This window comes from Dichotomopilus funicola, assembly GCF_033296635.1.
Source record: "Dichotomopilus funicola strain CBS 141.50 unplaced genomic scaffold C8A04scaffold_1, whole genome shotgun sequence".
NCBI lineage: Eukaryota > Fungi > Ascomycota > Sordariomycetes > Sordariales > Chaetomiaceae > Dichotomopilus > Dichotomopilus funicola.
The window spans coordinates 37,206-63,674 of record NW_026944022.1 but is presented as its reverse complement, the minus strand read 5'-3'; the positions used below and the strand labels follow the sequence as shown (position 1 = coordinate 63,674).

Sequence of the window (26,469 nt, the reverse complement as noted above, 5' to 3'; positions counted from 1 at the left end):
ACTTAACTTAACCCCACAATTTGTGTGAATGAGCAAAAGCTGCAGCCACACGCAAGCCACATTTGGGGCGCCTTGCTCGGCATTCCGAATTTCGAGGTGCCGACCTCCCGCATCTTGTGCCTGCGCCCGCAACCAACCCGACCACACTCCCACCTTTCGACGCTCCTAGCTCGACACACACACGCTCACGCACTCCGATCCACGATGCGCCCGACTCAGGCTCTCTACGGCGGCGGTGGCGGCCTCGTCGGCAAGCATGGCCTGTCAGTTTTCCCCCAATTGATTGTCATGCGCGTTTTCCCCAAAGCTCGCGACGGTCCCGACCTTTCCCGGCGCATTGACCGGTCAATCTCTAATGTGACAATTTTCTAACGGGTTTACAGCTTCCTCGGCGGCTGGGGTAACTTTGGTGAGTGAGACCCGAAGCGAAAAGAGACATCGATGGATGAAATGGACCTGCATGGAGAGAGAGGGGAGGGGCAAACGAGGTTGGACAACGACAAAGCGAACGACCACGCTCTCCCATGACGATGCCTCCTTCGCCGAACCCCGAGACGCTGAACTTCAAGACAACGAAAGAGCTCTATCTAACGGTAAATTTTGCAGGTGGCTCCAAGCAGAAGGGGGTTATTACATACGGCATTGCGCCCAACCGCCAATTCCCGCTCGCGGGTGCCGCTCATGATGCCTTGTTCAACACATGGAGGCGTTTCCGTGGCCAGGTTCTCTACTGGGCGCCTCCTTTTATCGCCGGTTACTACATTATCCAGTGGGCTGTTCACCGGTACGCCAAATCTACCCGAGATATAGACTCCCCTGTTGCTAATGGAGGACTAGGAACCACTACCTCAACTCGAAGGCCGGCCGTGCTGAGTTTGCCGACGAGGAGTAAGGGAGAGATTGAGGGACCAATGCCCACGAAGAATTATCAGTCAAAGGGGAAAGGGGTGACCAATAAAACGCACTTTGTACATCAATCACAGAAGAGGATCGAGGATAGATCTGGTTAGCTGCGTGTACTTTCCACCGAAGGCCGTTTTCATATGTTCCCATCATCCAGTTAACAGCAAGGGGCATCGTGGATGAAGGCTCTATGACGGTGAAAACCTCACAGTCCTCCGTCTACCACATATCTCCCCGGATCTCGGCGACCGCGAAACGAGTACACCCCGGATTTGAACCTGTCTTGCACACTACCAAGCCTCGCCCAAATCTCGTAGGCCCCGGTATCACACATGAAGGTGGTCAAGCGGTTGGACGGCCAGTTTTTTGACGCCATATTCCCTCCAGATACGTTCTACAGATGCCGAAAGATGTATTTCCCGCGGGACACGCCGCGCACGATGGTTGCAACGTAGGAGTTATATTCATCGTCAACTTCCATTACCTGTTTCATAACTTCCCCCACGCCCCCAATGACTCCCGTGGGAGTTTCTCGCAGTACGCTCTCATGTCCCCCAATAGAAAGATAGCATTTCGTAAACTCAATCCTGAGTGGACGGCTGTCTTGAAGCTGTCGAAGTTGAGACGGATGAGATTCACCAAAAAATCAACAAAAAAAAGATGATGATTTTCCCCTATAAATGCAGTTTTCCTACTAGAATAACGGATCCATTTCTCTTCCCGCCTCTAGCTTCAACCTCTTCGGCTTTTGTTATTCACAAACGGGAAGCTTGCTTGACGGATCACCTACACCGAGCAGACAACGGCTTTGTTGGTGGGGGACTTTGGTGGATCCGCTCCGGATCGGGATTTGAACATTGCCCAATTCGCTAAGTCGGCGCTAACTATCGAACTTACACGTGAAGGAATCTGCGGCTTTGACAGGGGCCTCTTTTGTTGAGCAACCGCTCTCCCGCTTAGCTCCAGGGCTCGGCCCATGACCTTGCGGCCGTTTAGCGTTGCGCGCGCCAACTTCTGCAGCTCCAGGCCAACCTCTAGTAAGCCAAAACCTCCACTTGGAGCTGGGTGGAGAGTGACCTCCATGGAGAACTAGCTACACAAGCAACAACAAAAGCGTTGCAACTTGGCATGGTCCTGGAAAATTCTCTGCGTTGGTCTTAGGTATTCCCCCATTTGAAGTTTATTTCCAGGCTCGATCTTGTCGGGTAAAGAAAAAGAAGAAAAAAGATTGGGCTGCAATTTTCCACGAAAGCGAGGAAGCGAGGTCGATGTCATCGCCCCGTCCCGTTCCGTCCTGAACACGCAGCATACCCCGGCCTTTGCCGCAGCAGGTAGCCCCTTGGAGTGGTGGTCCCTCACCATTTTCGCTTTCTCGGCTCTCAGCAACCCGCATCCGCATCCTCCGACCACACCAGGTTCTTTCCTGGTCGACTCCGCAAACTTCAAAACTTCGAACGAAAACCTAAGTAACGGCCGGAATCGACATCCTTTCCTCCGTGTGGCATAGCGTTGCTTCTTTCTTACTTTTGGGCCTTTTGGCCGCAAACCCGCAACACGCACCCGAATTCGCGAGCGGCTTACGGACAAAAGCTTCCATTACCCCCTCCCACCCCTTCCGCTCTTTCTTTAGGTTGCTTTGGCGCGGTCGCATCCCGTCATTGATGGCCTTCTCTATGTCGACGGCAAGATGAACTCGCTCAACATCATCTCGGCCCGAGTCTCTCCTCCGCCGAGCCCAGGACCAACGCGATCCAACTCACTTGCCAGCCTCGGACTGGCCGCCGATTCAGATCCCGATCGGCCACCGCAAGACCAGACCCAGAACCAAACTGAGAACACCTCGGGCGACACCGACGAGAAAGCTGCATTAGTGGCCGACCCCGACGATTATCGGTTAGGTGACGACGACCACCACCACCACCATAACAATGGCACCACAGCAACCGAGGCCGACCACCGCGGTCGCGAATATCGGACCGACGAACGAACACCCTTGACATCCCAAGCAAAGGAGCTGAGCCCGCGTGGCTCCCCATGGGTTTCTTATCCCAAGCGCATCGCGACCGCCTTTGTGGAATCTATACGATGGATGCTGTCGACACTCGCCGCCCCTGGCGTATACTTGTACGCCTGCTTTTGCGACGAGAACGGAAACTTTGCCCCCCTGCAGCAGCTGGGCAAACTATTTGGGCTTTACGGGGGAAACGCGAAGAAAATGGCGCTGGACTACCACGAAGGGGTAGCCGCATCGGAAAAGCGCCGGCAGGGCGCGGATAATTCAGCATCCGCTGCCGGCAGCAGAGGCGGAAAAGGACAGAATCACAAAGGGTCATTGCGCGTAGTCGGGTCGAGCGGGTCTTCATCGTCCAGTCTCTCTTCGGAATCCGAGTCGGACCTGGACCGTAAGAGGCAGGGCAGCGGCGGCCGCCGGAGCACGAGCGGGAGACACTTGCGTTCCAAGTCGCTACCGGACTCGGAAGAGATCGCGCCGGCACAGCGCTCAATACGGATCAAACTGCACTCGGACGAGGCTATGCGGCAACGGAAGCACAGGAAGACGCAATCAACCTCTGCGCGAGGCGGGAACAGCGGTGGTCATGACGGTAGCGGCGGTGACGCCGTGGACAGCATCTCGGCGCAGCTCAAATCTCCGACGTCCCCCGTAGGCGCTCTCACCAAGTACCCCAAGACGCCATCTCCGCCACGACCACTCATCCCACGCCGGCAACCCTCATACCTCAACAAAAACGTCGAGCTGACCGATGTGCGACACCAAAAGACGCTCATCCTCGACCTCGACGAAACCCTGATCCACAGCATGTCTAAGGGCGGCCGCATGAGCTCCGGGCACATGGTCGAGGTCCGGCTCAACACAACCTACCAAAGCGCCGGGGGCCAGGCCGCGATCGGCCCACAGCACCCCATCCTGTACTACGTCCACAAGCGGCCACATTGCGACGAGTTCCTGCGACGGGTCAGCAAGTGGTTCAACCTGGTGGTGTTTACGGCGTCGGTGCAAGAGTATGCCGACCCGGTGATCGACTGGCTGGAGGCCGAGCGTAGGTACTTCTCGGCCCGGTACTATCGACAGCACTGCACGTTTCGCCATGGCGCTTTCATCAAGGACCTTAGCTCGGTGGAACCGGATTTGAGCAAGGTTATGATCCTGGATAATAGCCCGCTGAGTTACATGTTTCACCAGGGTAAGCTTTCTTTCCCCCAGTTTGATTTGGTTTATCTTATCTCCCTTGCCGACTCCCCTCCTTCGCGTGCCTTGTAGAGTAAAATACTAATCGTTCCACCAGACAATGCAATCCCGATACAAGGCTGGATCAGCGACCCGACAGACAGCGACCTGATGTATTTGATACCCCTGCTCGAAGGCCTGCAGTATGTGTCGGATGTGCGTGCCCTCTTGGCTCTACGTGGAGGCGAGGACGGGCAGCATATGGCTTGATGTTTTTGACGTTTACTTGTTTTTATGCCCTTTTTCTATTGCGGGTTGTTTTCGTTTTATTCTTTCTATTTTGCGACTTTGAAATTCATACCTCATTGGCAGCGGAGAGGGGAGAACAAAAGCGGGGGGCGTAATGGGAGGGGCGAGAAGACGTCTATGGAGGATGGAACTGAGGAGGGAAGACGGAGCATTGGGTGGAATACCTAGGGGTGATATGGCGAGGGGCTAGGAAGACCAGGAGAAAGAGGCAGGCAACCAGGAGCTGGAAAGCAGCGAATGCCAACAGAGCCAAGCATAAACATTGCTTGGGCATCGCCTAGTTGTGTATTCCCACCTATCTTGGAGCAGGAAGTATACTGAGTTGAGTCGAATAAGTGCATAGAGGAAATGTAAAGCGAGGTCTCAACTCCCGTTAACCACACTTCTAGTCCAAGGTTTTTGCACTGGGTGATGTGAGGGTTTGGGTGGGGTATAGAGGTAGACAGACGAGAGAGCTAACTGTGTTATCTGCCCAGTAGGACTGTTGAAAATGGCCTGTCTGGGCGCAAGCCGCAGTTACAAACACACAACTTAGAAATTGACACTACGTCTGTCAAGAGATACCTCGGGTGGATGGCTGCCAAATGGCAACTCTGTTGTATCAATTACCATTCGATAGCTTGTTACCTGCTAGAGTCATGGAATGCGGATCATTAGTCTTGGCTATATCTATTCTGCTCAACCGGTTTTCGATTTGGAAGTGATGAATCGAATGTACAAGAATCAACCAAGCGAAGCAACCTCTCGGCGGCATAGGTATGTACCGTAACTACCTGCTCATTCGGAGACAGCCACAATGGCGTAGGTCGGTAGTTCATAGCTCGCCATCTCACTCCAGACCCAATCATCCAGTGGTTCTAGTAGTTTTCTGTGCCTTGAAAAGCTGTGGAGCGGGTTCCTGCGGCATCTCCGTTGGGGCCGGACGTGTATGCAGGCAGAACGGTCTTGGCCTAGAACAGCAATTTTCGATCAACTCCGCCAACGAATGACATTACTTTCTGAGGGGCAGGCAAGACAAGCTAGCACATAGGATGCATACAAAATCTAAATCTCCGTCTACTAAGCCACAAGCGTGCAAGAAAGCTGCGAACCACCCGTCGTTCTCTGCAGCGGAAGCCTCTGGTCCCGTTGGCCAATGCGGGGCAATCGAACCGGGGGGAGTTTACTTGGGGTTTGGGAGAAATCTCAAAGTGGTGACGTCATTCCGCAGCTGCTCAATGGCGCATAGCCATGGGAGCTACGATGTGATGATGTGATGCAATGGGTGTGCGATGGAGTGCAAAAAACACTTCCCGTTCATGTGGCCAGCGTTGTGGAGAGAGTCCAGATGTCCAGTGTCCCGGCGTCCCCTCCCTCGCCCGCCTACTATTTCCCTGGCGGTAATGTGTTGTGACGCACCAAGGAAACCAGGGGGGTAACACTGGGAAGCTGCCCTGCTACTCTACTGCCGCTGTGCTATAAACTAGCCCGCCCTCGGACCACACACAAACAAACTTTCCCTCTTTTCCTTCTATAGATCTTCCTATCATTGACAGAATCTAACGAACTTGCTTTATTTCTCGAACAAATAGTCAACATCCTGACACATAGTCGACTCGGTATCACCCACTCAACCACATAACACCACCACCATGTCTTTGCACTGTCAGTACCCCCTTTCCCCCTGCATGAAGCTTCATCGTACACTTCCCTTGCCCCTCCCGCCTTTACCTTCAATGTCAGATCTTGCCCAACCACCGCAGTCTACCGAGCAGATTCTCGTCGGTTCTCAAACTCGGAGTTGGGTTTTGGTTGGGCTTCATCGGTAGTTCCAGTTCCGAATTGGGCGCTGTTCAAGAGGGGTTCGGGCCTCGTGTAGTCCCAACTGCTTGATGTCATCCCCTCCAAAATGCGGGGAATCCAACTCCGAGGCCGAGTCTCGTCAGGCCATCATCTATCGAGCTAGGCATGAGAAAGAGAAATGGCAATGGAGCATGGGCAGCACCAGCAAAACACCCTCACACAAAGCACCACTATCTTCCCCCCACCAGAAAGCTAACCCAACTCCCAGATCTCCCCGCCGTCAAGCCCTCGGCCATCGCCCTCGGCACGATTTTCAACCACACCACCGAGCTCGCCGTACTCAGCCCCATCTTCGGCCAGACGTACCAGCGTGCCAAGGCCTCCAACACAAAGGAGGAGTTCCTCCGCTCGCGGGAGGCTACCGGTGCCGCTGTCGCGTGGGGCACCTCGCTTGTCGGCTCGGCTCTGCAGTCATACGGTGTCGGCGCTCTGATCAATGCTACTGGCACGCTCAGCTATAAGGGCGCTGCTTACCTGGGCGGTTTGATCTTTGCTGCTACTAGCGCTCCTACGGTATGATCTCCGCGTTTCTCCGAAGAACTGTTTAACAAGTTTGTGCTAACAAATCGGGAAAAGTTCTTCAGCCAGCTGCTTGTGGAGAAGCGGGCGCTTGAGCAAGTCGGTGTCAGTGTTCTGGCCAAGCTGTTTGAGACTGTCGGCCTGTCTCTCATCCTGACCTGGTGGGGAACTCGCACCAACCCCTTTGAGCAGTAAGTAGTACCTAAGGACTTTGCGCCGAGTTTTGCAACATAATAAATATAACATGCTAATGCCCCCCTGTAGCACCGGCGCCGGCGGCACCCCTCTCGGCCGCAGCCCTTTCCGGTCCGAGTAAATCCGGTCCAAGTAAATAGAGATGAACCATAGGCTTGGGGGCGGAGTTGGCTGTGTTTAATAGCATCGAGCGGCGCCCGGTAGAGTGAGCTCGGGACGGGAACGGATGATGGTTGAAACCACAACCACAACTTTTCCTTGGCTGTAATTATATCTCGGTGTTAGCATTCGGGAATCTGAATAGTTGGATCACATTCAAAGGCATCTTCCATCACCGTGACCTCATCATCAAAAATAGCCCTCACTAGGCAGTGTAAAAAGGAGGAACTTTTTTGGATTTCGTTAAATACGAAAATATCCCTTTAGCTCCGCGGAAGAACCTATGCACAGTACCGTACCCTCGTAAAACGCCAATCATTACACAAGAGAGCCATAAAAGCCAACAGAGCAAAATGCCAGACAACAATCGCCATACAGCTAGCCAGCAGATCTGGGAAGCAGCAACATACACCCCCCCGCGCGTGTTACATCATGTTGTTGAGATTCCAAGACAAAACAGGCCAATCAATCAGAGCGGGATCGGGTCCGGCTGCCTGACTGACTGACGCCGTCAAGGACAGATAGAAACGGCGAGCCAAAGCTACCCGCCTCAATGCCAAGAAGAAAGAGTACGCATCAGAAAGGGCGCCCTCGCTCTCAAGCACTCGCGGCCGCTTGCCTCTGACGCTCGCGGTCCTCAATCTGCAGCGGATGCGTGCCCTTAACCCACGGCTGAACCTGGATCTTCCACTGCTTATCCGCCGTCTTGGCCAGTTCAGTCCACGCCTCAAGGTACTCCTCAGCGCTGACCTTCTTGTCGTCCGCATCATCCATCTCCGTGTCGCCATTGGACTTCTTGCCCTCGGGCTTGAGCATCACCACGCTGGTCGCGCGCTTGGTGCACGCCGCCACGCCCAGGTCGGCGCGCGAGCGCACGTACAGGTAGGGCACGCCGTGCTCCTCGCAGAGCACGGGGAAGTGCATGATCACGTCCATTGGGGAGATGTCGCCGGCGATGATGACGAGGCCGGGGGCGGTCGCGTCGGGCTTGGAGGAGGCGGTCTTGGGAGGGCATTTCTTGATGGCCTTTTCGCATTCTTTGACGCCGCGGTGGATGGACTTAAGTTTGGCGCCTGGGTAGGGTGAAAGGGAAGAGTTAGTTATTGTCCACTTTAAGAATGTCATCGTGATTACAGGGTGAGGAATTGACGGAACGCACCCTTCTTGATTAGCTTGTAGATCTTCTTGTGGACCTTGTCATCGGCAAGCGGCAACGCAAAAGGGACCAGCTCCTCGGCGGGCTTGATGATGTCCTCGGGGTCGACAGCAGCGGCGGCATCGTTGTCGTCCTCGAACGACGCGGCGGCATCGGCTTGGAGGTGGGCATCGAGGGCGCGCGCAAGCTTGTCCTGCTTCGCCTTGTCCTTCTTCTTGTCCTTCTTCTCCTTGGTGACGCCACCGGCTTCGCTGCGCTTCTTGTCTTTCTTCTCTGACTTGTCCTTGCTCTTCTTCTCCTTCTTCAACTTCTTGTCGTCGACGACGTCCACGACGGCCATTGTGGAGGGTTTAGGTGGCGCGGGGGGGGAATTGAGGGTCGGGATTTAATTGCGTGGGAATTGGGCCCTAATAGGTTGGTTTTCCAAACTTCCCGATGAGAGGCGATATGGAGTTTGGCGTTAAAAAAAATTATCAATGTTTCGTTGTCGAGTCTCGCCTCACGCTGCTGCCGCAGATTTTCCAAAAGCAGACCGGGCCATGAAATTTTGAAGGCCAATTGTATCGCCGATCCGCCGGCCTTATCTTAGCGCGAAATAATCGGCCGGATTTTAGCCGGCGCCAATTGTGGGGTGCGGGGCACACGAGCCAAGAAACCTGCCCCGCTGTAATTTTCTCAGGAACCAGGAGCTTGAGCTGAATGGCATCCATTGACTCACAAAACTCCATCCCTTTTGGGTCAATTCAGTCCTCAACGAAGCGATTCCATACCACAGTTCGTCTCCGCCACTACCCTCTAGATTTTTCGTTGTCGATACACAAGAAACTGCTCCATCCTCTCCATCACCGGTTGGGATTATATCTCTTCTTTTTTGAAGTCGACCGTGCGGGTCCGTTGCAAGACGAGCGTTCCGCGCCGAGCTTCCGGAATCCCCTCTGCCCCGCGCAGAGTCACAAGCACGCACAATCATGGCGCCCTCGCAAGCGAGCCATGTGCCAACCCTAGACGGCCTGATCAAATCATTTAACAACCAATCTCTCGAGGCGTCTATCGAGTCCCTGATATTGTAAGCTCTTTGTTTTTGTCCCATTTGCGCGACCAGCCCCGCTTCATGCACGCACATGTCCTCTAATTCGCGGGGGACAGTCTTCTGAAGCGGCGACAAGTCAAAGGCGACGAATGCGCAAAGGCAACGGCCTATATTCTCCGCCAGGTAGTGGCTAAAGCAAAATGGAACGACGTCGACCAACTTCTTTCCCGGATCGCAAGCGCTGGGTCGCGTCTGGCCCGGGCTGCCCCCTTGGAGCCGGTCATTGGGAATGTGGTACGGCGCGTGTTGGGGCTGATCCGGGACGAGGCGTCCGAGGACAGAAATGCCGATGATATAGCCAGCGAGGCCGCTTCCGACATCCAGACCTTGACTCCGGCCACCAACCCGAGCGTACAACCACCACAACGGCCCGCCCTCCCGCACCGGCCGACCCTGTCAGCCCTCTCGAGCGGCCTGCAAGTCTCCAAGTCCATGTTCAACCTGCTCTCGGTGGCCGAGCCTGGCGATTCGCCCATGACGGGCGCCTCCACACCAATGTCACAAGCCCAGCCGGCCAGCATACACTCCCTACGATCTGAGGTCATGGACGGGATCGAGGAGATCTTGGACGAGATCAACCAGGCAGACGACCAGATCGCGGGGTTTGCGGAGATCCAGATTCACCCGGGCGACTACGTGCTGGCCTACCAACCCTCAAGAACGGTCGAGAGGTTTCTAGTTAAGGCGGCATCGAAACGGCGATTCACGGTTGTTATTGCCGGCCTCGAGGCCTCGGGAGCTGGCACGGAGGCCCCCTACGCCTCGCTGCGCAAGAGGCTCAATTCTGCTGGGGTCAAGACGGTCAACCTCGCTAGCAACGGGTTGATGGCGTACATTCCGAGGGTGAACAAGGTCATCTTCAGCGCGAAGGCCGTGTACCAAAACGGCGGATTGCTGGTGGATAGTGGATCCTGCATCGCCGCTCAGGCTGCACACGAGTACCTGAAGCCTGTTATTGCCCTCTGCCCGGTGTATAAGTTCTGTCCTGAAGATCCGTCGGATGAGGTATCGCGGGGCGAGCTAGGCAACCCTTCGGACTATGTGAGCTATGCGAATGGGCCAGCCGTGGGTGCGCTTGATGTTGAGAATACGGTCACGGATTATATCCCGCCGGATCTTGTTGATGTTTACCTCACCAACCTGTAAGTCTATCCCCCACTACCCCCCATACTTTAAATCTCTTTTTTTTTTTCAAAAAAAAAAGAAAAGAAAAAGAAAAGAAACAAGGGACCGGACTCCGTATTAACGTCAAGTAGTGGCCCCCAAACGCAGCACCATCTGGCCAATATCCTGGCGGATCACTACAAGACAGAGGACACTGGTTTCTCGTTGCAACTCGGCGAGCCGTGAAGCCGCTTTTGCACATGCTCCGCAGGGCCGCCTACCTAAGACGCGACAGCTCTTCGCGGCCTCCGTAGTGGATCGAATTTTGGCCATTCACGGCCAGCCCACTGAAATGTCGAATTTCCAGGTTTGTCTTTGCGGCGCTGGAAGCTGGATTACTCACTCGTGTATCACCGTCGCTTTGCAGTCCATCTTGCCATCCTCATCCACGGGCCGCGTCAGCCTACGTGCAGGATTGCGTGGGACATGGATGCGGGGCACTAAAAAGAACCCCAAAGTTGGGGTCGTTCGGGTCGCTGGCAGCCAAGCCTTACAGGGTTCGCACTCGCTTAAGGCCGGGGATTCGGGCTTGGGCGAATGGGGCGCTCAGCTTCTGGCATGGGGGGAACAGATTAAGGTTCTCCATGCTGACGACTTCAGGCCCTCAGGCGACACCGAAGGCGTCCCGGAGGCCACCATGAGTGACTGGACTGGACTGGACTGGACTGTATTGGGCATCCAATAAACCAAATATCTCCCCACCTTAGGTCCCGCGCGCCGCTTTCTCCCTCTTCGCAACTTTCTTTGTTTGTTCCCCCGTGTCTTGCGTGTCGTGACCCTCCCCGGAGAATTATTCTGGACCATTTATCTTAACTAAAGCGTAATCCGTCCGAGTGGCAACCCCCGACGGCGTCGTTTTCCTCCTTCTCGTTCCCCTTCTCCTTCCTCTTCCACCTTCATCCTTGCACTTTGTACTTTGTACTTGTCGCCTCGCACTCCGCTCTCCCATCATGCCGTCTCACCTGGAGGAGGATATTCCTCCGCCGCCGTACAGCGAAACAGACCTATTCTCGGCGTCCGGACAGGACGCGCAAGTGGCTGACGACACGTCTCGGTCCACTCCGTCGAGCAACGGGGATGTCATTTATACCCCTCCCCTCACACCACGGAGCTCTCAGCACTCCCACTCCCACTCATACCCTCACGGCGACCCCGGCAACTTGTCAACATTCTCATCAGCGGCTTCTTACTTTGCAACTCGCCCATCACCTCTACACCCGCTCAACCAACCATTCCTCGTCCACTCCATCACCCTCACTTCGACCTCGACCCCGGACACTCTACCGTACCCAAGTGAGCTTGCTACCCGAGACGTCCGGCTCGAAGACTGGCAGACCTTTATCAACTACCTCTTACCCCACCACGCGGCAACGGCGAACGACCAGATCATCGACCGCAAACTGCGAGCCGAAGAAGCCATGACGGCCACCAACACCAACTCCAACTCTAACAACGACGATGCCCGGTCCCAGTCCTCAGGCCGGAGCCACGCCGAGGTTCATCTGAACAGTATCCGCTCGCCCATCGATGCGGACGACAACAACCAGCCCCCACCGGCTTACCACCGGCCTAGTGTCGAGAACACCGTGCGGGACTGGAACAACGGCTTTTTCACCCCGCGGCGGGTCACTATCCAGGTAGACTTGGATCCGAGTGCCGCTGGTGGAAACAACAGCAACAACAACAGCAATGTTCACATCGGCGTGAACGAGGCCCAGCCCCAAACATACCCTTCAGAGAAGAGTCCGATGCCAGGCGCCTGGGATGCCTCGTTTGACCAACCCCCCGCGGGCAACCCGAACCAGAACCAGAACCAGAACCAGGATCAAGACCGCAGCGCCAACGACGCCCCTCGTCGTCCGCTGGGCTTCGGCTTCCTCTCCCATTTTGCCAACCGCGGGAACTCGGACCCCAACAACAACAACAACAACACCAACAACCGAGACGCCCCTGGAAGCGGAAGCAGCTTCCGCTTCGGCGGTATCAACATCAGCGAAGACCTCGTCAGCATCGGCAATGCATTCGTCGCCGACGGCCGCACGGGGTCTCTCAAGATCGGTGGGATTGTGGCTGATAATACTGGGATCCGTATCCGTGGTCAGCCGCTGTTTGGTACGGGTGTTACGAACCCTGATGCTGCTGCTGCGGGTGAAAAGGGCCCTGGCGCTGGTGCTGGTGCTGGTGCCACCTCGCGTGGTCCGCCCGGGTGGGGGTCGATGGGAGGAGGTCCAAGATTTGGAGGGTGGGGTGGTTGGGGCGGTTGGGGGAATACTGGTATTGGTGCTGGTGGTGCTTGTGATCGCCGTGGTGGTCGAGGTGGTGGTTGGGGACGGGGAGGTCCATGGGGTAGAGGTGGATGGGGAGGACCGGGTGGGCGATGGTGGAATCAGGGGCCGGGCAGCGGGTGTGGTGATGGGGCAGACGATCACCACGGTCACGATCACGACCACGACCACCACGGCCACGGCCGCCACGGTCATGGTCACGATCACGGTCATGGTCATGGCCACGGCCGCGGCCGGAGAGGTCGGCGCGGAAGCCGAGACCACCACCACCACGGATCCCGCTCCCGGTCCAGCTCCGCATCCAGCGTCAGCTCCCGGTCCTCCGTCAGCTCCGAGTCCTCAATCGGCTCGCTCCCCGACTACGACGACCTCAAAGACTCCCAGCTGCCCGTGGCCAAGCACATCCTCCAAGACACTTTACACCATCCAGACCAGCACATCACCAAGGAGCGAGTCAAGCAAATCAAAGAGCAAATCAAAGCCGCCAAGCAAGGCCCCTCCGTCACGGCCACGGGCGCCCCAGCACTCGACAGGAACGCCCTGCGCCGCGAGGTGAAGGACCTCCTCCGCGACTGGAAGCAGCTCAAGCGCGACCAGAAACGGGCGCGCAAGCACCTAAAGCGCGAGTACAAGCAACGCCGGAAGCAAGAGAAGCGTGAGCGGCGACAAATCAAGCGGGAGCTGAAACGTGCGGCCCGCGACGTACGCCGGGAGGCCCGTCGTGGCGGTCCCACCATCCCGGCCATGCCGGCTATGCCCCCTATGCCCCCTATGCCCCCCATGCCGCCTATGCCTCACCACCCTGCGGCGTCTCATCATCATAACACCAACATCCCCAACATGCCGCCCATGCCACCCATGCCTCCCATGCCCCCGATGCCCTTCAACCCCTGGGCTGGCTCAGCCGCAGGGGCACGGGACTTGCACTCGGGCGGCCCGGGCGCCTGGCCGGGATCGTACCACGACGATCCGGACCATGAGCATGGGCACCACGAGCATGACCATAAGGGCAGTGGCCACGACGAAGGTATCGCCCCCAGCAGCTCGGTCACCGTCGACGGGCACGACCACGACCATGACCACGCGTACGCGGCTTCACAGGCTAAATACCAAGCCGCGTGGGAATTGGAATCCCGCATCGTGGAGAAAGAGGCGGAGCTCGTACATTTGCACGAGAGGATTGCGGGTGACTATAACTCTTACAGTGGTACCACTGGGACTAGAGGACTCGGTGGGGATGAGAAAGAAAAGGAGAAGGGACAGGGCTCGGGGAGTAACCCGAAGATGGAGGCTGAGGCGGCGGCGGTGGAGAAAGAGATTGAGGAGTTGGGGTTGGCGATGGAGAGGTTGAGGACGGAGGCGGATGCGGAGTTTGCGAGGGAGTTGGCTGAGGAGGAGGAACGGGCTTTGGGGAGGTAGTGTATGGGGTTTGTACGCTCGCTCGGCTTTCTTGTTGTTGTTGTTACTGTAATGCTGGTTTGGGATAAGGGGTTGGGAAGTGGGATGAGATGGATGTACATTATACGTATGATGACATGACATGACTTGGATGGAGTGAGTTAGTTGGCTGCTTATGTCTGGTGACATTAGGGGTTTGGGATTTCTCCCTTCTTGTGTTAGTACTGCGTTCTTTCGAAATATGAACAAACGACAAAAAAAGCGAATAAACCAAAATCCAGAGAAAAATTGCCTTGTTTACATTTTATCCTCTACCTTTCCTGCTGTGACCGGGCATGCGCGTTTCTGTCGTGACGTGACATAACCAACCAACTCCTTTTTGACCCCTTTCTCCCTAATCTCTTAGCCGTTTACCCCTAACTAACCCCGTTTACTCTCAACCTTCTCCACCAACTCACCCACCCCCAACCCCCTCCCAACCTTGACCTTAATCTTCTGATCCTTACTCCCCCCCTTCGATCCACCAGCAGCCGGATCCCTCCCAACATCCCCCACCGCCTCACCCTCATCCACATCCTCCCCATCCACCGCCTCACCTTCCTTACCCTCTTTCCCCTTCTTCTTCTTCTTCTCCCCCTTCTCCCCCTCGGCCACCTCGGCCTCCTCCTCCTCCTGCTCACGGATCTGCTCACGGATGAAATCCAAATCCAGCTTCATGCAGTAGGCATCTTCGCCATCGGCGTAGTACTTGCTTTCGGTCTTTTCGGTTTTGAATTTGAGGGTGTCGCGGTACAGGTGGATGGCGGCTTTGTTGGAGACGCGCACGTGCAGGGAAACGTAGTGCGCGCCGAAGGACTCGACCATTGCTTGTTCTATATTACCGGGTGCGGTTAGCATGGAGTAGGGAAACGAGGGGAACCGACAGAAAGTTGAGACGAAGGAAGGAAAAGAAAGGGTTAGGAAAAGGAACATACGACTCTGCCGCATCAACTTCTCAGCAATCCCCAACCGCCGATGAGTCCGCATAACCGACAACGAAGTAATATGGCCATGCTGCACGCCATCGGCGGGTTCTTCTTCCATCTTGGCGAGCACATAGCCGACAATCTTGGGGTAGTCGTAAGGTGTCTTGGGCGGGCGCGAAACGTCGACGGCGACGTAAGACAGCTGCGGCCAGGAGAGCGCGTGGTACAGGTAGTACTTGAGGAAGTAGTTCTCGGGCAGGTTCTCCAGGTTGGCGTGCTGGATTAGCGGGATGTCGGAGGAGCGGAGGAGGCGGATATCCATTTTGGTGGTGGTGCGGGGGGGGGACTGGTGTCGAGGTTTGAGGAGGGTTTGTGGTTTCGAGGTTTGATCTTGAAATCTCGGGTTTGGAGTTTCGATTTGGCTGTGGTGTTCAACGGCCAAAGCTTCAACTCAGTTCAGGTAAGTGGGCTGCTGAGGCGTGGCCTCAGGTGGTGATGTGGGGCAACCTGGGACGGAATTTCAGTTCGCGGCTGCCCGCCGAGCAACTAGGTGTGGGGCTACAGCCTGCTCTGCCCTTGAACCCCTGTGGGGGGCCTCGCAATGGCCAAAAAAAGCGGCACACTCAAATAGATAGCTCAAGTCCAATTCATTAACATGGATTCGATCAAATCTTGGTAGATTTTGATTGATTTACTCTTTTTGTCTTTTTTCACTTTCTAGATTTTATTCTTTTCTGTCTTCTTTTACTTTTTTTCGTTTATTTTTTTTGGTCTTTTTTTCACTTTTGTAGCAAAGGATGTTATCCAGGGACTTCCATGGTCTGCCGCTTTTTTTGGCCATAGCGAGCTATCCCTACAGTCCTCTATCCGGAGGTCAGCCTACTCTACCCTTGAACCCCTGTGGGGGCTTCCTGGGGGCACTGTAACCGCGCAAATGGCGGGGCAGCGCGGACAGAGCTCGACCGACATCGCGGTGCGGGGCAGCCTCTCGCTTCTCCAACACGGGCACACGGGAAATTTCCACGGGGCCTACAACTGTCGCCAGCGGGGTTCTTGTGTCCACCTGTTATCTTGTGTTTGTATATAAGGCGGATTGCATCAATTTACAAATTTACACGATAGTTCCCTCTTTCTACAGTTGTGTTTGACTTGTTGTGTACTGTACTTGACGGACTTGTTCTGACGCTCGAAGCTTACTACCTAAGTTCGACGACCGTGATCTCTTACGTACTCTCTCTCACCTAGTAACCACAGTAACAACAAGCACCATGGCACGGCCCCTCGAAGGAAAGCTCGCCATCGTCACCGGCGGCTCTCGTGGTGAGTACTCTCGACTAAAGAGCAACACTTGGTCCTGCTGCTAACAACCCAGGCATCGGCGCGGCCGTGGCCGAGAACCTCGCCTCCAAAGGCAGCAACGTGCTCCTCAACTACACCTCCTCCTCCTCCACGGAACTCGCCACCTCCTTCGCAAAGCAGCTCTCCACCACCCACCAAATCCTCGCCGTGCCCGCCCAAGGCGACGTCGGCACTCCCGCGGGCGTAGCCGCCCTCCTCGCAACGGCCAAGACCAATTTCTCCTCCGCCTCCAAACCCCTCCAAATCGACATCATCATCAACAACGCCGGCATCGCCCGCAACGCGCCCCTCGAGCACGTCACCCAAGACGACTTCGACGCCACCTACCGCGTCAACGTGCTCGGCCCCATCCTCGTCGTCCAGGCCGCCCTGCCGTACTTACCCCACGACCGTTCCGGCCGCATCATCAACCTCTCTTCCGTGTCATCATCCACGGGCTTTGTCGGCCAGTCGGTGTACGGCGGTACCAAGGCCGCGCTGGAGGCTATGACGCGGACCTGGGCGCGGGAGCTGTCGGAGCGGGCGACGGTGAACGCGGTGAACCCGGGCCCCGTGGAAGGGCCGATGTATGCGTCGAATACGCCGGAGTTTTTGGAGGGGATTCGCGGGTGGGTGATGCATACGCCGCTGATGCGGGCGAGGGAAGGGGTGGATGCGGAGGAGGTGGTGCGTGATGCGAAGGAGAGTGCGGGACGGCCAGCGTATACGAAGGAGATTGCGGGGGTGATTGGGATGTTGGTGGGTGAAGAGGCGGGGTGGTGTACCGGGCAGGTGGTGAGTGCTAATGGGGGGATGTTGATGCACTGATCTCAGTGATATCCAATTGGTGTTGAAGCTGTTATGTACTGTACCTAGTGACAAGTCTAAGAGGAAATTTGTGGTTAAGGATGAAATATATTTCCTTTCCGATTTTAAATATGTGACATGTCACCACTTCCAACCTGCATGACCAGGCCGACATAAGCCATGGTGTTTTGTCATGCCCGGGGATGTCCATACCGACATATGCCAGGTGTCCGTTGGAGATCCATATGTCCCTATGAGGTCCCCTGTAAATAGCGAGACACCCCCAACAATCCGCCACCGCTCAGGATGCGGGGTCTAAATTTTGCCCCGCGCTCCAGTGCCGACCCCGCCATAGCGACACCGGCCGCGGCCACCGCAAGTCTTTTGACTTTTGAAACTCACTCGCCAGTTTCTCACCGCGCTCACCATCTTCACCGTAACTCGGACTTGAACTCGACTTTTCAAGATTTTGAGTTTAAGGGTTCCCTGGACATCTCACGCCCTACACTTTATTCTTTAGACTAAAACCGAACCACCACAATGGCAACCACATCCCCCCAACCACCAGCTCCAACAGCTCCCACAGCAACCACTACAACCACATCCCCAACATCAACAGACCCCTTCGACTCCCTCCTCACACTCGAAGATCAATTCTACACAGAAGGCTACAACCAAGGCATGGCCGACGGCCTGGCAGCCGGTCGTGCTGAGGGACGCCAGCTGGGGCTGGAACGCGGTTTTCAGAAGTTTGCGGAGGTTGGGAGGCTTCAGGGGCGGGCTATTGTTTGGGCGAATCGGTTGGGGGGAGCGAGAAAGGGTGAGGGTTCGAAGGGGGAGGGGGGAGGACGGGCGGTTCAGCGAGCAGCAACGGCGTCCACATCCACATCCACATCTACATCTACATCTACATCCACATCCACATCCACACCCCCCACGAAGCCCGAGCCAGAAACAGAAACAGACACAAGAGCAACACTCCCCCCCTTACCCCCCAACCCCCGCCTATCCAAACACATCACCACGCTCTACGCGCTATCCGAGACAGAGAGCTTGTCAACAGAAAACAACGACGAGGCTGTCGATGATTTCGACGACAGGTTGCGAAGAGCACAGGGGCGGTTCAAGGTCATTGAGCGGATGGTTGGGGAGGGTGGGATGGAGAAGGAGAAAGAGAAGGATGCGTCCCAGGGGGTGAAGGAAGAGGTGAAGGAAGAAGTGAAGGGGGAAGTGGTAGAGGGGGGTAAGGATGGGGATGGGCAGGGGCATGATCCGGGTGATGATCTGGTTGTTGGGAAGGAGGGTGAGTTGGAGGTTTGAGACGGTCGGGTATTGGGGATCAAGTGTAACGGATGGTTGGATGAGAAACGGGGGGTAATGGGGGAGACAGTGGCTAGTGTGAGGAATCACGTAGCTTGACGATTGTACACGGGCACATCGAATCGAATCCACGCCTTTTTCCATTGCTGCGGTATATACACCGGTCTTCATCCGTTTAGGTCCTATGCTCAACCCTGACGTCCTCCATGTTCTACCAACCCTTATGCGAATGACCGGCACGGGTAGCTGTTCATCTGTTAGCATGACCTCTCACTCACTCGTTCCCAAACACCGAAATGGAATACTCACTCCTCAGTATAAGACTGCTCCGTCTCCAGCCCATACTTATGCACATCCCAGCTCCCACTCGCCAAACTCTGCCCGCTCGGCAGCGGCGGCAGCCCCCCCGTCAACTCCAACACCCTCTTCGCGGCCTCCACACCACTATTCTCCAAATACCCCGCCACGCCCGTCTCCTTCCCCGCCTCCTCCGCCGCGACCAATGCCTTGCTCCCTTCCTCGCCCACCAACTCAACCCGCGGCTGCGCAGCGCTGCCTACCGTCAACAGCGCGACCTGCTGCGCCTGGCCGACGACGCTGTGGCGCGGGTAGTTGCGCCGGGCGTCGCGCTTCCAGTACGGGTTGTCGGCGATGTCGCCCGCGGGGATGGTCACCGGGTCGTCGATCAGCTTGGGGTCGTTGCTGCCGGGCGCTGGGTAGCGGTTGTAGGGGTTGAGCGGGACGCCGTTGGAGCGGTTGGGGTCTAGGGCGGTGGCGCGCCGGAGACGCTCCCAGATGCCGACTGATTGGACGGTGTATTTCTGAGGGGGGAGGCCGTGTGGGTTAGTCTTGTTGGAATCGATCATGGGAAGTTGTGATGGATATCCCCTCAGTCTGGGGGGAAATCGCCCGAGTTTGGAGAAACTCACCTTGGAAATGGCAATGGCGTTACCGCCCGTCGTGGCCGCCAATGCGGCCGCCGTCTTGGACGCCATGGTGACAGGTGTCGGGAATGTATGCGTAGCGTGGTCGACTTCGTAGTTCAAGGTTGGAATCTGGAATGCTCTCCAACCTAAGCAAGCCAGGTGAGGGAGCACAGGCCAGGCCAGGCCAGACTGGGCGTTGGTAGGCTTGGCGGGAAGAGCTCTAGAGACCGGCGTTTAGCCGGCTGATGAACGCATTGACCAGTTGCGAATTGCGAGAAGAAAATATTGGGAGGGATGGCACGGACCACATCCCCAATTCCCCATCTCCCGAGTCCCCGGTGAAAACGGACGCCGTTCTCGCTCTTTCCGAAGACATCGGTCTGACAACACCGAAATTACACCATCTCACATGACTGCAGGCTCTTTTCCGTCTTTCGCTTCAGTGCGTTCCGTGGCTTGACAGCCTGGTTGCTGAGACGACCGAGATCGTGCGCAGGATTATACAACAAATTTATGCAGGGCGGGCGGATTGGCAAAATTCCCATGTTGTCCGATGCAGCGCGCGCCCGGGAAAAGGCGATCGAGCTGGAGCTGAACCCGAACCCCAAAGTGGAACTCAACTCACAAAAGAGAACAAGAAACGAATTTCAGCGGCCCGTTGCTTACAGAACTGCTTAGTTAGGTAGCCCGGGTATGAGCCGAATGGCTAGCCGTTTGCCCCTGCATTCTCTCTGTCTGTCTCTCCCAGCTGTTTGGGGTGACTCTCACACAGGCAAGACTTCCGGCCGCGCCCTAGGTTACTCGTATCAGAAGTAACCTCCAACCCTCCCCCAGAGACGGCATTTCCCACGGACCTTTTTGGGACCTGCGGCGTTGCTGCGGGTTCCTTTGTGCGCTGCCGCAGCGGAGCTCCATCCAAGCATTGCAACCGGACAAGCCCTTCCACACACCTAGGTCCCCCCTCCCCCCAAGTTCCCGTACCCTTCCTCCTGCTTCTTCGGCTCTGCGCGCCCTGTCTCTCCAAGGCCTGGCCTCGTCTGGGGGCCGCGCCAGCATCTCATTGGTCAGCACCTGCGCAACCAGCTCGACATCCTGTTGACCTCCCCAAACTCCCTACTTCTTCTCTCCCCCTTCTCTCTTCTTGTTTTCCGTCGCCGACCTTCCACTTCCATCTCACTACGATCGCAACCTCTTCGCGACCACTGCGCCGTAGTTATCTCCCGTACATTGGGACCCTTTGCCTCTCAATCTCTCACCCATCCACACACTCTTCCTCAACCATCACCTTCCTCTCTCTATCTCCTTCCATACTTTTGTAAGCCGTAAGCCGCAAGCCGCGCGTAAAAACCTACCCCCAACCGCGTCGCCATCATGCCCATGGAACTGCGCAAGCGCAAGGAGGCCCCCGCGCCTCCGCCGGCTCCCACGCGCAAGAAGGCCGCCAGCAAGCCTACCGCCTCGACCGCCTCCAAAGTCAAGGAAGCCGTCAAGGAAAAGGTCGCCGGCGTTACCAACGGCTCGTCCTCTCAGCCCGCCGTCGGCGATGTCATCACTCTCGACGGCTTCGGCGGCGAGATCGAGACCAACGATGGCAAGAAGACTACCCTTAAGGCTCTTGTTGATGAGAGCAAGGGTGGTGTTGTGCTGTTTACCTACCCCAAGGCGTCCACCCCTGGCTGTAAGCTACTCCCTATCCCCAAAACCGCAATCCCATACCTCCACCCACCCATATAATACCTGTACAACATATCTAACCCCCCCCCCCCCCCCAAAGGCACCAAACAAGCCTGCCTCTTCCGCGACGCGCACACCGCCCTCACCACCCCAACCGGTCTGTCCATCTACGGCCTATCCACCGACTCCCCTAAAGCCAACACCACCTTCCAAACCAAGCAGAACCTGCCCTACCCTCTGCTCTGCGATCCGGCTGCTACGCTAATTGGCGCCATCGGTCTGAAGAAGACCCCCAAGGGTACTACGCGGGGCGTGTTTGTGGTTGATAAGAGTGGTAAGGTTTTGGCTGCGCAGGCTGGGGGGCCTGAGGCGACGGTTGATGTTGTGAGGGGGTTGGTGGAGGGGTTGGGGGAGGCTGCTAACGGGGAGGAGGAGGAGGAGAAGAAGGAGGAGGGGAAGGAGGATGCGCCGGTGAAGGAGACAAATGGGGAGGCGGTGGAGGAGAAGAAGGAGGAGAAGAAGGAGGAGGAGGGGGTGAATGGGGAGGGTGAGAAGAAGGAGGAGTAGAAGCAGAGGTTTGGTGTGCTGTGTTGGGAAGCGCTTGGTGAAGTGAGAGGCCTTGAAACCTGGGACTTTTTTCGGTGTTGCGGATTCGGACTCGCTGTAAGGGTAACAAAAAGCAGCCGGACTTGTGTTTGTGTATATATTTTGATCTTTGCTAATTGGCCTCTGATTGATCAAGCTGATATCTTTATATTTCCTTCCTCCGTCCCAACTTGCCCCTATGTCAAGGTTACATGCTTCATAACCCCAGTTCCGGATTATTGCTCCCCATCTTGATTTCGATATTGGCGAGCAGCTTGTTGTCTCTCCTTGTCAAGCTTCTGGGTCCATGAATCTAATCAGTGTCTGAGAACGAAACATCAACGGGAACCCCTTAGGAATAACCAAATGATTGCGGCCGTTGCTCTCAAGCCGCGGCGAAACCACGCCCCCAAAAACACATGCTCCCTAAAAAGGAAAAAAGGCTTTCACTTACGGCATTGCTCTTCGCAGCCCGGATTGACGACCGTGTGTACCTTTAACCATCTCAAATCAGCCATCAACAAGGCCCATGGACCCCTACTACTACGCCTGACCCAAAGAAACAGAGCCCGCAGGAGCAACCTCAGAATCAGGGACCACATACATGAACAGAACACCAGCCATGGTAAACGCGGCTACCGGTGCCATGATGGTCTAAACGAAGGGAAGACGAACGTATTAGTTTACATCTCTCGTGGATACAACATGGAAAAAAGGTGTTTTGCTAGGATTGCCTTGCAGTCAGTCGGACATACCCGTGGGTTGATGCTACGAGACATTTCTCATTCTGGAGGTGTGTGGTGCTATTGTGTTTCACGCTTGCTTAGGGCATTCAATCCCATGTAACCAATGGCCTGGTATTATGTTTTGAGGTAATATGATCAAATACGGAGTGGAGAGGTTTTAAGTCGGGAGGTTGTAAGTTTGGGGGTTGTACTAATAGGCAATCGGACAAACGTGCGCGAAAGTTGTTTGGCGGAGCTGCTCGCCCAGCTGCTGTAGGCAAATGGCTAGTTAACTCACTGTCCCTGACGAAAGACCAACATAAAGAATGTCCCTTCAAAAAAAATAGGAAGAAAAAGGTAGAAAGGAAGGAAACTGTCCGTTAAATGGTGAAAGGAGTATCGCGACTTTTTTCTTTTCTCCTTTTTTGGCAAGCATTTACATTAAGACCTCGAGCCTTATTACTCGGGCTCTACTCACGATAAAACATCAACACCTCTACTACTAAAAGACATCACATACTTCACCACAGATTCACACCCATATTAGAACACATCGATATCTTATATTCACACACTAACCCAGACATTTCACCCCCCAACCCCCCCCCAATTCGGCAAAATCCCCATCTGCCTACCTGCCTACCCGCCCACCAGCCAGCCAGCCCACCCGGGCCGTCTATGCAAATATGTATGCCATGTACAGTACACCCAACAAACAAACAAACAAAAACAAAACAAAACAAAAACCAACGTAAGAACCACACCTGTTCTTTCTTAGCTGATTCAATCGCCCGGCCGGTCCGATTTCCCAAGTACTCCGTTGAATCAAATCCATAGATACCGTGGATGCAACATGCATTTTGCCCGTTTGCACGCCCGCCCGCCCGCCCGCCGGAAAAAAATAAGGCTGGAAAAAATAGGGGAATGGGTGGCGAAGGTGTTAGATAAAGGACGGAGGAGCAGAAGGGAAGGGTAGAAATCTGGAAGAAACAGAAAGCTGTTGGGCTGTGCAGTGCGGTCTAGCAAAAACAACGTCGCCATTTCCTGCTCGCTCTCTCACTTGGTAGCTTGCCACCATGACTTCTCGCAGCGGCGATACTTGCTAGAAAGCTCAACTATCTGTTGTGCCACCACGGTTTCTCCCATGGCCAAATTCGAGGTGGAAAATACGAGGCACTAAAATGAGACGGATGACGACTGGGTGTGCTCAGAAAGGGTGTTGCGCGGGCAACGGGTAGGTCGGGAACTGATCGAAATGGGCTGGGGTATCGTATTGATTTCGAAAAACAGGGTCATGTGACGATGGCAGCCTTGGGGAGGATGTCCTGATGGGTGATTCGCATCGCCTTCTCTAAAATGAACCGAAACAAAGCCGGTTTGGGTATCGGAAAATAACGCCTGGACCCCCAAATCTACACCCCCGAAAACTCCCTTCGCTCCGACTGCTCCTGCTGCATCTTCGCTTTCCCAGTTGTCCTCATACGGTTGAGGTTGCTCATCGTGTATTCGTACGTGAGCATGGTCACAGTGGCAGCCGGCACGGCACGTGTCATGTTTGTGCCCAGTCCCGCATAAAATGCCCTCCAGCCTTCCTCTCGAAGCATGGTTCGGACCGTGGAGACAATACCCTTGTACTTCGGCCCAGCGTTTGGCGGTTGGGCGGACCCGTTAGTCCCCGCCTGTGTACCGCCGAGGCCCTGCATGTACTCGTATCCTGGCATTGGTCGCCGTTGCGTTTGTAGTCGTGTTCGAATCACTTCGTGCGGGTAAGTAGCGCTGCTCGCAAGGATCTTCGACATTATCGACGCAGACAAGATACCGAACCAGTGCGCCTTCTCGTCCTCGCCTGGGACGGGTGCCGCACCCATCTCCCTCCCCGTAAATTTGAGCTTAAGGAACTCATAGGCTGGGAATTGTACGGCAACATGGGTTAACCCGAGAAGTGCTGGTGTCAACCCGGAGTAGAACGAGAGGATGCCCTCTGTCGTGTACATTTTGCGTGCTGCATCCCATGTTGACTTGTAGTGCCACGGCTGGTGCAGCGTTGGCCGTGATGTTGGGGTGTTGGCGCCCTTTGGAAACAGCGAGAACCGCGCCCTGTCGTGGCTCGTCGACTGTGACATCAGGCGGGTCTTGATAACCCAAATCGGGTTTGTGACAATAGTGCTACTACCGCCCGCTACTACCGATGACCAGAAGTTGACGACGAAGCTGTTATCTGTAGGGCTAGTTAGTACAGTCTGAACTTAGTTGCTGCTTGGCAGTTGAGCACATACCGTGGTACTCCCCGAGGAACCTCTTGGACTTGTTATAGACCGTGAACCATACTGCCCAGGTGGGCAAATAACCCATGATAATGGGGCCCAAGCCTCTGTACATGCCCCGGAGCCCCTCTTGGTTCCATATCACACTTGCTGTCCCAAACAATCCCTTGTACACCCTCGTGTGCCCAGCAGGTAATTGCGACGCAAAGCCGCCTTGAGCCTGCAGCTTGGTTTTGATGACGTCGAGCGGGCAAGTGACAATGCCTGATGTGAAGCCGCCGACGGCGCCTGACAGGGCATTGAATTGGGATTCTGAGGCACCAACGGCCCAGCGCTCCCAAGCTGTGAGTGGAGTTGAATCGGACATCGCTTCGGTCGCGGCCAAACGGGCCGTGTCTGTCCCTTTAGATGGTGAAATATCCGCCGACTGTGACTGCGGGGCCTGGGGCTCAGATAGCGCTACCCCATATTCTGACTGTGATCCAGCTGTCGGTTGAGTGTCGGGAGAAAGGTGTTCGTTGTGAGACATTCCGCCTCGAGAAGTGAAGAGGGAAATCGGTGTCGGAATGTGGTGTTGTGTGGTGGTTGGTTTCTTGGTAAACGGATGTTCGTTCGGGGCTTTTTTTTTTTTTAAAGCGGTAATGTGTGTTGTAACTCGCGAGGTCCTTTGTGTTTGCAAATCAAGGTGGTGTTTTCGTCACAGGTTTTCTCGATATCATCGAGCCTAGTAGCGCCGGGCGGTTGTTGGTTTTGTCTGCGATTCCCTTTGATGCCGATGTGCGGGGAAGATGCCCGCGCAGGCAGGGGACCGTGACTTCTGCTAGCAACAATTGGCGCCTTTCATGGGCTTTGACGCTTGTGGGCGCACAGGTGGTGAATGACAATCCCGAGTGCTTTGGCCTGGGAGTTTTGCCCGAACGAGCGCGCCCTGATTACGTCCCTCGTTCACCAAAGCGGGAGTTTCGACACTTTGACGGGGACTTGGAAGGGAAATGTTTCTTGGCGGGCGCGCGGGTGGACCGGGGTGGTGGATTGCACAATCCGACACTGCGGAGACCCGTGAGCACCGATGAACCGGAACACGCGGGGGTATTGTATTCGCGGGCTCTAGTAATCCGGCCTTTGTCCGCTTTGCTGGGAAGGTTGTGTTTTCGAAAGGCGGGGATTTGATAGTTTGCTGGTGAGGCTGTTTGGGGGAAGGATTGTTTTCAGACTGAAGAGTAGTGTAATTGTTGAGAAGAGGACGGGCTTCTAGAGTTATCGGGGGTGGAAGGAAGGAACGGGAGTGAGCACGAGGGCAGCCGACCGTTAAGACTGATACCGAGGTGCAGGACAGCGGGCCGTCCTTCAGCTGCAGGAAAAAAAGGCTTTGGATTCGGGATCCCGCGGGTTCAATTTGTTGTCTTCACACAACAAAGCGGTTGATTCGTCTCATCCAGCCAAACCCTTTTCTTTTTTCTCATGTCTCGGATGAAGATTCATTGACCAGTCAGTGAACCTGCCAGCGTGGAGGATCCTGGCAGAAGGGAACAGGGCTGTCCACCGTTATCAATTGCACCTGAGAGTGGGATGATGGAAATCCGGAATCGGGGTTCGCTGCCGGGACCCATTACCTCATCGCTGTTTGGGGGAGCAGTTCGAGGCCGGTGTAACATACC

The 26,469-nt window shown here is 55.6% G+C and overlaps 12 protein-coding genes across 12 annotated transcripts; 8 read left to right on the top strand and 4 right to left on the bottom strand.

The window, feature by feature from the left end:
- Positions 1 to 204: 204 nt before the first annotated feature.
- C8A04DRAFT_23753 (cytochrome b-c1 complex subunit 8) lies at positions 205 to 892 on the top strand (the record flags this gene model as incomplete). The annotated part of the gene is made up of 4 exons (XM_062778788.1): positions 205 to 263; positions 384 to 409; positions 607 to 784; positions 838 to 892. 4 exons carry the CDS (start codon positions 205 to 207, stop codon positions 890 to 892), a joined length of 318 nt encoding a protein of 105 aa, XP_062641333.1.
- Positions 893 to 2,590: 1,698 nt separating this feature from the next.
- Positions 2,591 to 4,360, top strand: C8A04DRAFT_8589 (HAD-like domain-containing protein; the record flags this gene model as incomplete). Its single annotated transcript, XM_062785172.1, has 2 exons — positions 2,591 to 4,106; positions 4,209 to 4,360. 2 exons carry the CDS (start codon positions 2,591 to 2,593, stop codon positions 4,358 to 4,360), a joined length of 1,668 nt encoding a protein of 555 aa, XP_062641332.1.
- A 1,670-nt stretch (positions 4,361 to 6,030) lies between these two features.
- On the top strand, positions 6,031 to 7,076 carry C8A04DRAFT_23751 (uncharacterized protein; the record flags this gene model as incomplete). The annotated part of the gene is made up of 4 exons (XM_062778787.1): positions 6,031 to 6,043; positions 6,450 to 6,754; positions 6,818 to 6,951; positions 7,025 to 7,076. 4 exons carry the CDS (start codon positions 6,031 to 6,033, stop codon positions 7,074 to 7,076), a joined length of 504 nt encoding a protein of 167 aa, XP_062641331.1.
- A 635-nt stretch (positions 7,077 to 7,711) lies between these two features.
- Positions 7,712 to 8,610, bottom strand: C8A04DRAFT_23750 (50S ribosomal protein L30e-like protein; the record flags this gene model as incomplete). Its single annotated transcript, XM_062778786.1, has 2 exons — positions 7,712 to 8,187; positions 8,274 to 8,610. 2 exons carry the CDS (start codon positions 8,608 to 8,610, stop codon positions 7,712 to 7,714), a joined length of 813 nt encoding a protein of 270 aa, XP_062641330.1.
- A 628-nt stretch (positions 8,611 to 9,238) lies between these two features.
- Positions 9,239 to 10,710, top strand: C8A04DRAFT_33527 (uncharacterized protein; the record flags this gene model as incomplete). The annotated part of the gene is made up of 3 exons (XM_062782494.1): positions 9,239 to 9,336; positions 9,417 to 10,502; positions 10,617 to 10,710. 3 exons carry the CDS (start codon positions 9,239 to 9,241, stop codon positions 10,708 to 10,710), a joined length of 1,278 nt encoding a protein of 425 aa, XP_062641329.1.
- A 764-nt stretch (positions 10,711 to 11,474) lies between these two features.
- C8A04DRAFT_23748 (uncharacterized protein) lies at positions 11,475 to 14,228 on the top strand (the record flags this gene model as incomplete). Its single annotated transcript, XM_062778785.1, has 1 exon — positions 11,475 to 14,228. The coding sequence occupies one exon, from the start codon at positions 11,475 to 11,477 to the stop codon at positions 14,226 to 14,228; it is 2,754 nt and encodes a 917-aa protein (XP_062641328.1).
- Positions 14,229 to 14,627: 399 nt separating this feature from the next.
- Positions 14,628 to 15,494, bottom strand: C8A04DRAFT_23747 (N-terminal acetyltransferase A complex catalytic subunit ard1; the record flags this gene model as incomplete). Its single annotated transcript, XM_062778784.1, has 2 exons — positions 14,628 to 15,079; positions 15,182 to 15,494. 2 exons carry the CDS (start codon positions 15,492 to 15,494, stop codon positions 14,628 to 14,630), a joined length of 765 nt encoding a protein of 254 aa, XP_062641327.1.
- Positions 15,495 to 16,440: 946 nt separating this feature from the next.
- C8A04DRAFT_23746 (uncharacterized protein) lies at positions 16,441 to 17,338 on the top strand (the record flags this gene model as incomplete). The annotated part of the gene is made up of 2 exons (XM_062778783.1): positions 16,441 to 16,492; positions 16,545 to 17,338. 2 exons carry the CDS (start codon positions 16,441 to 16,443, stop codon positions 17,336 to 17,338), a joined length of 846 nt encoding a protein of 281 aa, XP_062641326.1.
- A 519-nt stretch (positions 17,339 to 17,857) lies between these two features.
- On the top strand, positions 17,858 to 18,637 carry C8A04DRAFT_23745 (uncharacterized protein; the record flags this gene model as incomplete). Its single annotated transcript, XM_062778782.1, has 1 exon — positions 17,858 to 18,637. The coding sequence occupies one exon, from the start codon at positions 17,858 to 17,860 to the stop codon at positions 18,635 to 18,637; it is 780 nt and encodes a 259-aa protein (XP_062641325.1).
- Positions 18,638 to 18,858: 221 nt separating this feature from the next.
- Positions 18,859 to 19,632, bottom strand: C8A04DRAFT_23744 (NADH-ubiquinone oxidoreductase; the record flags this gene model as incomplete). Its single annotated transcript, XM_062778781.1, has 3 exons — positions 18,859 to 18,883; positions 18,947 to 19,458; positions 19,567 to 19,632. 3 exons carry the CDS (start codon positions 19,630 to 19,632, stop codon positions 18,859 to 18,861), a joined length of 603 nt encoding a protein of 200 aa, XP_062641324.1.
- A 1,302-nt stretch (positions 19,633 to 20,934) lies between these two features.
- On the top strand, positions 20,935 to 21,804 carry C8A04DRAFT_23743 (AhpC-TSA-domain-containing protein; the record flags this gene model as incomplete). Its single annotated transcript, XM_062778780.1, has 2 exons — positions 20,935 to 21,241; positions 21,338 to 21,804. 2 exons carry the CDS (start codon positions 20,935 to 20,937, stop codon positions 21,802 to 21,804), a joined length of 774 nt encoding a protein of 257 aa, XP_062641323.1.
- A 2,155-nt stretch (positions 21,805 to 23,959) lies between these two features.
- On the bottom strand, positions 23,960 to 25,340 carry C8A04DRAFT_8669 (mitochondrial carrier domain-containing protein; the record flags this gene model as incomplete). The annotated part of the gene is made up of 2 exons (XM_062785202.1): positions 23,960 to 24,765; positions 24,824 to 25,340. 2 exons carry the CDS (start codon positions 25,338 to 25,340, stop codon positions 23,960 to 23,962), a joined length of 1,323 nt encoding a protein of 440 aa, XP_062641322.1.
- Between the last annotated feature and the right edge of the window lie 1,129 nt (positions 25,341 to 26,469).